Source organism: Acyrthosiphon pisum, chromosome X (genome assembly GCF_005508785.2).
Source record: "Acyrthosiphon pisum isolate AL4f chromosome X, pea_aphid_22Mar2018_4r6ur, whole genome shotgun sequence".
Classification (NCBI taxonomy): Eukaryota; Metazoa; Arthropoda; class Insecta; order Hemiptera; family Aphididae; genus Acyrthosiphon; species Acyrthosiphon pisum.
In genome coordinates this window covers 72313488-72326597 of record NC_042493.1, presented here as the reverse complement: position 1 = coordinate 72326597, position 13110 = coordinate 72313488, and the positions used below count along the sequence as shown (strand labels likewise).

Here is a 13110-nt window from a genome sequence, read left to right as displayed (position 1 = left end):
AAGGATAAAAAAGAAATACGATTCGAAAACGGACGACGACGAGTGGAAAACGAAACGATACAGAGGATCGGTTGCGGTGGTGTCGACGAGAGCGGAGCGCGTGCGGCGGCGGCGATAATAATATAATGTACGTATAGGAGGAACTCGTCTCCTCCGCCGCAGCCGACGTCCGTCCGCACCGGAATTTCGACGTCTCACGGTGCTCGTTCGCGACCGGTTGTGACTGCGGCGGCGGTGGCTGCTGCTGCTGCCGGTGATGGAAATTATACCTATATGGCTATATACTTATACATATATATATACACATATACGTATATAACCTGTGTGGGGCCCAGCGTGAATTTCGGCGGCAGTCGTAGCGACTCCCTCGGCAATATTATAGCAGGTATATACCTATACAGTATAACCACCGGGGACGACGACGACGGCGGCGACTGGTATATACCTGTGTTACACACACACACACACACACACACACACACACATATAGTGGTATATAATATTATATATCTTTTGTATATAATATTATACGTGTACGATGGAACCTACCACGACCACGGTATCTGCCACCCGTAGACTCCGGCGGCAGGGCGGTCCCGTACAAAGACGCACGCTCACTCCGCGCGTATATATACCGCGCGTACCTGTATAATAATAATAATAATAATAATAATAATAATAATATTATATAATATTATATGTACGACGTATAGTTATAATATAATATGAAATATTAAATACTCGGGTGGCGGCGATGGTAGACAAATGAAGCCATTATATGAATACAATATAATATATATATATACATATGCACACTTGTGTGCGTGCATATATAATAATATCATATATACTTATCGTGTACCACGAGGGGAGGTGTGCGGCGGCCGTGGAAACTATTTCGAATCTCTCATCCGATCTGAACAGTACCTATATAATATTATAATATATACGATACGCGAGTGCGTACACGTTTTTCAACCGGTCATTTTCCTTCATTATTAGATAATATATTGTGTATACACATATATAATATATATATATATATATATATAGGTTATAGGCATTTAGGTATGTGTTTAATGCACTCCTCGAGCGGACATTGTATCATCGGTATATACGTATAATATAATAATATGGCCGTATGGGGGGCACCCATATATACCACCTACCAAGTCGCTGGCATCAAGTCCGACTTAAGCCGCTCGGTACAATGTCTCCGTTGTCGCTGTGTCATTAATACGGTTTTTGGAATTATAATAATATATACATTACGACAATCTTCCCAGTTCCCACACTAACCGACTCAATCACGTGTATAATAATAATAATAAAAATGATAATAATAATACTATTGCCTGTGACAACGATTCATCATAATATTTAATATTATTGTCATGATGTTATGTATACCTGTCATGTTAATATGTTATGCATCATATAACTCATTCGGATATACGGATCACTATGGCCAGGGTTTTTGAGCAAAATTGGAAATGTCGAAGAAAATATTATTATGGACAAATGCATGGATGGCAGTAAGCTCGGGGGGGGGGGGGCGTGATCGCATGTTAAAGTTTATTTATTTATAGGGTAAACTAATAAATATATGAATAACGAAAGTCAGTAGGTATAAGGTATAAAGGTTAAGACATTTTCAATTTTCAATTTTTTTTGGTATTTTTAAATGTCAATAAAATTGTTTTCGTTTGGTCAAAATGCTTGAAAACTTAATACACAATATTAATCTTTGTATTTTTTTTAATATCGAATATAAAGAACATACATAAGAAAAGATAATACTATTTTAAATTATGAACTATATCATCCTTTATATATATATTTTAATAATTCAGAAACTAATCGTTCAAATGTTCTTTAGGATACCTACATCAAAAGTTTAAAAAAAATCATCTATGCTTAGTAATTTAAGTAAAAAGAATGAATCCTATGTGTAAAAGAGAGTTTGTATCGGCACAGAGCACTCCTTAAATTATATTAAAATCTAAATAATTTCAAACATTTTTGAAGTCTATTAAATTCATTATTAAAGTTTATCACTGCCAGTCGGTAATGACGAATTATATTATATTATTATTCTTTGAATAGGTAGTAAGAATAATATTAATCGTTTACGTTATTCGGAGGAAATGGTCATTCCTCCACACGTCGAAATTTGTGTTTTTCAATTTTCTAAACGATAACGGGATGTATCAGTAATTTAGTATCATATATTATATTTATTGTCATTATTCACAAGACATTTCCAATGAATAGACGTGTTGTACACCGATATCGGGCGACATGTGTTGGTATAATATACACATTTTGAGTTTTGGCCATATGAGAACAATAATTCTATATATTATGCTCTTAACGGAAACGTATTATAAAACGTACCAATGCTATGCGTTAATAGAAGGAAATGGCCCCCTCGTCGCTTGTACAAACTATATAATGCAATAATATACACTGCGTGACATTCGATTTAGATTTTATAGACCTCAAGCGATTATCGATTGTCATTATTTCCAAGTATTCTTTAAAGTAGGTACTTATATACTATTCACATTATGTACGGAAATATATGGCAAAAAACCAAAAATATATTTATAATGGCCAGCATAATATTATGTTTGTAGGTATACTATATGAGGCCATTGTATATAGTGAGAATCATTCTTTATTGAAGTACAACAGAGTAACGTTGCAGCACGTTTCAAGTAAACCGATATTTTTGATAAAGACTAGGTAATAAATTAATTCAACAACATTCCCAATCCCATCAGAGCGTTATTGAGTGAAGGTATTTACGATAAAATATATACTATTATATCGCGTTCAAAAAATGTAAATTTTATACCCAAATTTAGCCTTTTACTCACTGATTCATTATCAGAATGAATGATAATACTTATGTTTATTGCTGGTTGCATTTTACAAATTAATACAATTATATGGATGACTCGTGATGAGGAAAGCTGAGTATGTATTAAATTTTAATGATATATGTCACTGACAATTTTAAACTAAGTTTATTTGGATTATCTGTAAATCGACGGAAAACGGATAAAATGATCAAATCAAAATAACTAAGTATTTTAGATTTTTATTATTAGAACTTTATATAGCTGTGAATGCAAATAAAATTAATAAAATGGAAAATTATTAATAAATATCTTGGTAAGTATTTGATAATATCTATACTATAAGACCGTTATTAAATTTGTTACAATTAATACATTTTTCTTTGGTTTGTTGGTAGTATTTCGGTTTCATTGTCATAAATATTACCAGTTCATTCTATATATCTTTTTATCCCATCTAGACATCTACAGCAACCACTACATTTTTTTTAAGTCCTCCGGGTCATTTATTCTACCAGTGACAAGTTAAAAAAATCTTAAATATATGGTCAAAGATTTTATTCTGTTCGCCTCACTATATTATTGTAGTTGTGATAGATGTTTATAATGAAAAACTATTCTGAGCGGAAACAGCCTATATTTTCGGTAACCATGGTTTTGTACTAATAAATAATAGTAATAACATTTTATAAAATATTCGTATATTGTTTCTAGATTATTTCAAAGTACTGTTAAATAATTAAATGTCTACTTTTGACCCTCCAGAGTACAACTAGTTCAAATGTCTACTAGAAACCTCTCTAGAAGTTGAAGGTTTCTAATAGAAAAAGTGTCTTTAGACACAAGGAATCCATTCAGCAGAGTCTTCAGAATGACAGAATATATTACATTATTATTAAAAAATTGTTTAATAGCTTTTATTTATGTTATAATTATACTCTATATACATAAAAGTTATAGTTAATCTGTACTATTGTACAGTGTGGTCTTACAAAGCTTATATTAACATTTTTATGTACTTTGGTACTTTGGTATAATACAATATATAGTTAATTATTATAATTTATAATGATTGATAATTATGTATATTTTATTTAAATCCAAGATATAATTATTTTTTTTTTAAATCGAATAATAACTGTATAACCATAGTAGGTACCTATATTTGACCATGTTTAAACCACAATAAACCATTTTGAAAGCTATGGATTAAAAATAAACTCTAATTGAATTTTCTACTGTTAAACCCGGCAATAGGTACATTTCATTTTTACGTTTATATTTTTTCTATTATTTGTTATCCTTTAATATTATATTCATATTTCTCTAAACGTAACATAATATTATTATTTATTATAAAAATTTACGGGTAGGTACTGATGCGGTCAATTTACTTGCGGTCAACACGTTTATTTTTGTTTCATTCATTTAATCAAAGCATAAAACTATTAGTGCTAGGTTTCTCTTTTTATATTATAGGTAATATAATGTTGATATAAGATATTCCTCGGACCTCGATATAAAAAATCAATTAGGTACTGTGTTCGGCACTCACTCGTCGTACCTATATAAAATATTAACTGAAATATCACTAACCAATTAATCTTGTACATTTGAGTAATTCTAAATAAATTACTAGATATTAAGGAAGAAAAAAATACTCGGGGAAGTCACTATATTATAGTATTTATCGTCATCGAGTAAGTCACTAAAATGGATGTGTTAAATTTGAACTCACGGTAAATCATTGCATACGAAAAATAATTCTGAGAGAAAGGGACGGCAGTGGATCAGCATATTATATTATGAATTATAATATAATTTTATTATGTAGATAAATCCCCCCCCCCCCCCCAACAGAATTGTAAATCTAAAATATACTATACGTTTTAAAAACCCGTTTCTAAAGATCTGTAAAGATAACATTTTCATTTTTAAAGAAAAAACAAAAAAGATATAAACATATCAATAAGGGTCGATGGGTAAAATTTGAAGAGCCCCAATTTTTTCAGTTCAATCGTTTTTAAGTAGTTTGTTAAACTAAAAATGTTTAGGTATTCGTAAAGAAAACCAAAAACGAAATTGAGTTGCAAAAATAAATTATTACAATTTCAAATAACAGGCATTATGTTATGACTTATGAGTTATAAGTCCTTATAACATTACGACAATACCTATGTTCTTAGCAAAAATCTGAAGTTAATAATTATATCATATTATCCAAAAATAACTTCCTGGTCCCATTGTACGAAATCTAAATACAGTATAAACTAAATATTCAATTTAATTATTAATTTATAAAAATATTATAACTTACTGTCACTAAGTCTGCTAATCAAATATTTAATTGATGAATAATTACAAAATAATTTGCTAGTTCCAAATTTTTCAAAATCTAAATTCCAAATATTTATAAAAAAAAATCGTGGCTTATTTATATTTAATATATTTAAATTGCTTTAAGTTTAACTTGTGACAATCCTGCGTGTATTCAATTTTCGAACTTGTATACCGAAAATACAATTTTTTATCAATACCCATTTATAAAAAAGAACTAAAATTATTCTATAATTTTAAATACCTAAAAATATCTTAAAACTAGACTAAATAATAAATATTTTTGAAAATTTGATTGTGCGTTGAAAATAATAATTTAACTAATGCGGCAGAATGTTTCAAGTTCTTCATATTTTTTAAATAATCACTAATAACAAAATAGTTTAATGATAAATTGTTTTGTAATGTTTTATATAAGCCAATGATGTTAAAATATGGACTTCAAAGTTCGAACGCTAATAAAAATGTATGTAACTTAACCATAAATTTGTTTATAAGGTTCATAAGTTATTCTCACCACATTTAAAAATATTGAAAATACTTAGAAACGATATGGTTTTTACAACTAGTTAAATTAAAGTTAAATACAACCAGTAAAGTTCAAATGTTAATTAAGTTAAAATTAATCAAAATTAAGAAATTGAAATTTGAAAGAAAAGAAATTTAAAATTGAACATTAAATGATTGTATAAAAAAAATGATAATAATATTTAATATTTTGATATTATTTAATTGCGGTAAAGATAATTTAAATGAGGAATTATGTTCATATTTTTCACTCGTATAAACAAAAATCGCTCTGCTCATAATTTTAAAATATGTCAAACGCAAACTCTATAACCAAGCAAATTCTTGAATTGTAAAACGAAAATCGGTTTAATATATATGACATATATGTATTAATTATAATTATGTTACCGAGAAACATAGATTTTACCTTAACTTTTTACTAAACTCCTTAATTATTTTGAAGTGGTAAAGTAAACGTAGACTAAAGTGGATTCGAATAGAGACATTAATAATATTAATTATACATATATTAATTATACATTATACAAAATATATAATATGATGTACCTATAGTATGATTAAGGAATATTGATTTTATTAATGACCTAAGGTAGGTAATTAAAATTGTACCTAATGAATTTTGATTTTGCTAGACTAAAATATTGAAAATCATCGTTGCACTGGTAAGACGGTAATAATAGACGGCCTATAATTATTAGACCTGCGCGTGCTTATATGATTAAATGTTTGAATAAGGGCTTACAAACGTTATAATAACGTTATATTTGACAAAAAAACGATTGAAATTTGTAAACGTAATTATAATGGAAAACGATAATCAAAAATAATTAAATACCGCAAAACAAACCAATACATAACAAAATACATTATATTATATAATTTAATAAAACATAACGCAAAACGTAATTTATAGAAATTCGTTGAACGAAAAATAACACAAAACGAAATAATTTAAAATCCATTTATTTAAAAGTTATATTCGTTTCGTAGAAATATTTATTTCATGCATACAGACATTACAATTGATTTACCATTACCTGCCCGCAATAGTTATTATTAATAAATGCAATAGGTATTAACACTATTCTAAATAACGATAAACACAAAACTTGTATAACGTTTTAATTCTAAATAACGATAAACGCAACACTTGTATACAATTTTTATTCTGAATAACGATAAACGCAAAACTTGGATAACGTTTTAATTTTGAATTACGATAAACGAATAAATTGTGTAACGTTTTAAGTACTATGGACGGTATGAACGATATTAAAAACAATTAATTAAATATCGGATTTATAACTGCAAGCAGATGAAACAATTCTATTATTTTAATTTCAATTTAACAACGAAAAATATAATAATTTACGGTAACTTTTGCTGTACAGTTGGAGAGCTACCTGCGGACACTAATTCACTATACACATGCGAATGGGTTTTGAAAATTGCATATTATCTACATTTACCTCCGTATTCAGTTATATGTCGGTGGCCAATGATAAAATCAAGACTATATAGGTACTTATAGTAATTGTTGTTGAACAAGAAACTGTTCTTACAGGCTACAGCCTTTCCTTTCTTCAGATATTATTATATCTATTTACTGTTTATACACGTGTATTTTGAACATTTTTAAGTTAAGCAATATTGGAGTCGATCGAAAACAGTATAACATGATAATTTATGTCTATTTTATTACTTATGCAGATAGGTATCAATAAGTATATTGCGTGTATAGTATAATTGTCCATGTTATATTATAATCATGTCAGACGCAACTTATCTTCCTAGTTTTCCAAGTGAGTGCATTCCAAACAGACAAATACAATATAATATTTCAATTATATTCTGACCCATTCAGTGGCGTACACAGAAATTTCCATTCAGGGGGTGGGGGAGTATGATATTAGTATATTATATGATTTATAAAAATCTTTTCATGTGATGGGGTTGTCTATCCACTATTCACCCTATGTGTACTCCACTGAACTAACCGTTACCTACCCCTTTAAAACTTTCAAACGTCAATCATATACGTAATCGAATGCATACCTATTATGCAGTAGCTTGATTAATTTGTTTTTATACCTATATAGTTGTAGACATATCTAATATATACATACCTAACTACATTCACGATTCACCGCTAAGAGTATATAAGAATCTTAGTGCTATTATATAGGTATACCTATATCATCTGTATATTATATACAATATACATAATATATGATACATGATATATATATACAGCTGATATACTCGAACTCAAATAGTTGACGATTTATAAAAGGACATAGCGAACGAGACAACGGTATATATAGGTATAGACTTGAGTAGTTGATATATATATATATGCGAGTGTACGAGTATAGTTGGTAAAGTTACGATACATGCATACATTATGTTGGTGTAATTTATTATATAGGCTTTTTTTATATTAATTTTATTAGAATGTTTTTTTTTTATTTCTTTGAAGATTCAAGTCGGTATTTTACACCAGTTACTTTTTTGGACAACTCTCCGGCTGACCTCAGACACACGACACACATATACGTTTCCGTTAAACAGTTGTCCTCACGGAAACGAGTATGAATGTATAAATATGTAATGTGATGGTAACAAAGAAAACGAAAATCCTGTGACCACGGAGAGGTCGAACCCGAAGAGTACTCATTTCCCTTCTGTCGACGACCCGCTCAACTACGTCTATAATACACATTTTTCAGGTTATACAAAATTAACATTGGAAAACAATATTAATATAAATTTAGAACTCAAAAAATCATGGAGTATATAATAATGACATAAAATACAATTAAAAAACTTAATTTCTAAAAATCACGTGAAGTTTTTCGCCTGATTTTTACTTTAACAACTTTTTATCAACTGGTACAGGTAAAAATTTGGTCAAAGATTTGGATTGGATTATTTTTATACATTAAAATTCTCAGAAAAGTATTGTAGTCCAAAATTTTAAAAATGTATACTGGGTATCATACAAAAAAGAAAAAAAATTCTATAAAGATTAAAAAACGTAAGAAAATATAGTTTATTTTCAAAACCATTTCTTTGTAATGACTTCAAACTAGTCATGTACAATAGTTATTCCCAATAACGTTAATAGCTTTCAAAAAAATGAACATTTTAATAATCATTATATACTTATATGCAAGGCTGGGCATTAACAAGTTAAAAATTAAAATTAAGTTAAAACGTTAAGTTAATTTTAATTAAGTTAATTAACTCGTTACTTTTTTTCAAACTAACTTTTAACTTAATAAGTTACTTCTTTTCAAGATTAACGTGTTAACTTCAAGTTAATTTTATTTCAAAAATATCTAAATTAAGTTAAGTTTCGTCCGAAAAATAATGCAAATTTTTGAATGTGTTTTTACTTTGATGTATCATTTTAAATTTTCCCAGTAATTTTCTTGGACGTAAAGAAAAACGGAACTTTTCTCCTTTACGGGACACCCCTTTTTTTGGGTTTTTTTGAGGGGGACTTAGTCATTTTTTGGGTAAAAAAAATGTTGGTGAAATCAGAATTTGGCGCATGAAGATATTCTCGAAGTTATAGCCCAATTGAAGTTTTAACTTAATATAATAACCCTTAAATACCTATAATGCTTGATTTCTCGCTACGCTCGCTCGGACATTAAAATAGAAAATATCCCCCTATTTGCTGTGTAAACCACCACTGGGCCACAACTGGACCCGCACCATCGTCTTCAGCGTACTTAAATACATAAGTATCAAAAAAAAAAAAAAAAAAGTGTCCCGTAAAGTAGAAATATACCAGAAAAAATATCTAACAAACCATATTATATGTGTCTGGAATTTTTATTTTTGCAAATTAGCAAATTTTAACTTAACAATAAGTTAAGTTACTTTTTTTTTAAATTTAACTTAACGAGTTAACGAAAAAGAATATGAGTAACTTTTAACTTAACTTAATTATTTTAAAATAACTTAACTTAACGAGTTAAAAAAAATCGTTAACTTGCCCAGCCTTGCTTATATGCAGTATCTATCGAAAAACGATTAATAAAAAAAAATTCTTATGAAAAAATGTATGTTTGATTCATTATATTGATCAGTGATCACTAATGTCTTTATAATAAAATGTATGAGTTAGGCCAAAGAAATATCAAACGAAAATTTACCGAAAAATGATGTTCATATTGCCCACGTTCTAATACAATGGGAAGCCTATTATTTATACCCATATACCAAATGTTGTATTTTGCATATTATAATGTAAAAAATAATATGTTTAGGGGCACCGAGAAGTGTTGATTATTCTTTTATATAACTCCTATACCTAAATTATTATTTGATTTTTTACACGTAAATTATGTTTAGAAAGAATCGCTTTAGAATAGTATAATTTCAGAATAGGTTACAATATAGCTCGTATATAATTATCATAATAAAACCTGATAAACGCAGTATTGGGAGCAACTGAGCAAGTGTATGAGATCTCTCCCTCCCATCCCCCGACAGGGAATAATTTATACCTACTTATTTTATTTTTTCTTGAACTTATATAGAAGAATATTTGGAAGTAGAATATTTGGTATCATGATTCATGATAAATATGAAGAATGTTAACAAAATAAAAATATTGTGATAGACATAAAACAGTTTCAGAAGTACCTTTATGTTATTTTTGGAAAATGTTTTCCATCTCTTTGGTAGGTACATATACAATGTATACGGATGTTTTTACTTTAGCTTGTATTGCATCAGCTGTGTATTTATTATAATTTATAAGTTTATAACCATTGATTATTTTTTTAGCGTTTTATAGATGCTTATAATATTATTCCTTATAGTTACCATTGCATTTGCATACACCCGAAATATAATACATAAATACTTTACTGGAAAACCAGACTAACCAGTGGTACTTGACAAGCCTCAAGAATAGGAGGGGTGAAAATAATTTTGATCCAAATTATTACACATCACATAATATGTTTTTCCGTTGATAGGTATTTATAAAAAGTAATTTTATGCTGTGCTAAACCTATTTTACACTTTATATCTATGTTCAAAATTATTACTAAGTACCATGTAACCTACCCATTTAGAATTTTTGAATATTTTATTCACAAATGGAGAGATGACGTGATGTATATGAATTTATTTGTATTTTTAATACATTTTTACTGCGCAGACATCATTTTCACATATTAACTGCTCGACTATTTTTTCCATCTGTTTATTTTTTTTTTTTAATTCGGGTTTTAGAATTTATAAGACTCGTTCATTTTTATGTAAATTTTTAACATTCGGCTTTACACCAATAAATGTACCACGGTGTTTAAAATAGATATCGATGAACTCAACGTCACTTAGATGCATAGGTGTAATATTGTTTGAGATTTGTGGGTGGGGGTTGAAGCCTTATTATAATAATAATGAATAGATGTGCTAAAAAAAATGTTTGGGGGGGCTATAGACATTTTTGGGGGCTTAATCCCTAAAGCTTCCCCCTTATGCTTCGTTATATCATGGGCTCAAAATACCGTATTACCCATTTTAGAAATCAAAAATTGCAGGGGGAAATTATTTACTGCACATAATTGTGTAGCTTGCATGTGTAGCTTGTCAAGCTCTTTTTACTATTATCCTTATACTGCAGTTCACTGTGGACGAAATTTACAATCCCCCGCATATATATTTTTATACTTTATCTGCACTGATAAACGTAACATGCAAGGGTGTTGCTAGGGGGGCAGGGGGGGCATTTCCGCCCATCCATAGCTAACAAATACAATAATGTTTATCGATATTTTATATTGGGGTAAAATTTAAAAACACACTGCGAGGCCCTCCCCCTGATGAAATTTCTAGCCACGCCCTTGTATACCTGTACATTGTATACTGTGTAGTCTTTTATTTAATAGATATTTCTATTATATTATTATAAAATATGGTGTATTACAATAATATTGTATGCGTATTACCGCACGTAAGTATATTATATAATATAATAATACATTTATGAAAACGAAATAGCGTTATATCATGTTCGTTGTTTACGAGTATAACCGGATAAAAAACGGTCGGGGATATATTATGCCGATGACGGTGGATTTATTGAAAAGAAAAAACGGCGCGTCATTGATACTCGTATATACCTGCAGCAGAAGTACCGAGTGCACTCGCCCGCCCGCATATTATAATACGTAATAAATGTGCTTTGTCGCGGTGGCGACAACGATATTATTATTATTATTATGGTACAATCCGTCCGATTGAGATAAACAACACAAAAAAGAAAAAGAAAAGCTAAACAAAACACCGTTTGCCCGGCATCAGATATTATTATTAATTCTCATTGCGGCGGTTTCGTTTCATTTTTTGTCCGCCCGTATCCAATCGCCTTGGCGACGAAACGATATTAATTACGGAAAACAACGGATAGCGGGCGTGCCGTTATTATAATATTATACGATCGCATAAAAATTATAAAAAATTATAAAATATTAAAAATATATATTATGATATATTATACATAATAAATGTATTACATGTATAAAATGCTATTTTATGTAAACAAAAAAAAAAAAACAGTAATAATTGAAAAAAAAATCGTTTATTGATATATTATTATAATATAGATGCGTCGCATACAGACATTATCTCAATGGCGATCGACATTGGCGCGGGGATAGGTTCTTCAACTCTCGTATAATATAATATATAATATAATAATTAATAATAATATACGATCTACGCTTATTATATATAATATTTTGTATTAATACCTATATTATGTAAATTCGAATGGCGATATCGGATTACCTTATACGAACTCGCGAAACAGCATTGATTATTATATTATATAATGATAATTATTATTTTAGTGTCGTGAACGAGCTACGTGTTGGAACGATTGCAAATATAGTGTGACACAATAATAAAATATTAATCGTACTACCGAGGTGGGTATTGTACAGACAGATCCGGCAAGAGATCTTCTACGATCAGGCGTGACCATTTCGACAAAACAACTCGTGTGAGGGATGATGACGTTCTCGTCGAAAATTTCTGCAAATGATTCGAATAAATAGCTTCAAAGCATATAATATTATATGATATAGGTGTGTTGTTATAATATTATAATCTGTGCTCAATTTCCAATCCACGCGTCGTGTGCGCAAACCCGAAACGTATATACTTCCTAAGACTTTCAAATTCTTACCAGTTTGACTGCCATAGGCGTAACTGTATAGGCCTTTCAATCAGAAGATGCTTAAGTCTCGCCTAAAATTATTTTCACTTAATGACCTTATTTTTGTTTATTCAATTTTTTTACGCGAAATTTTTACGATATTGATAAAACGAGTTTAAATGAAAAACGATT

At 29.2% G+C, this 13110-nt stretch overlaps 1 protein-coding gene across 1 annotated transcript in view; it reads right to left on the bottom strand.

Moving 5' to 3' along the window:
- The window catches only part of LOC115033156 (contactin-like), a 24406-nt gene extending 11662 nt beyond the window's left edge, over nucleotides 1-12744 (bottom strand). The window contains exon 1 of the mRNA XM_029485241.1: nucleotides 12702-12744. Coding sequence (XP_029341101.1) covers nucleotides 12702-12744 — 43 coding nt within the window. The remainder of the gene's footprint in view (nucleotides 1-12701) is intronic.
- Between the last annotated feature and the right edge of the window lie 366 nt (nucleotides 12745-13110).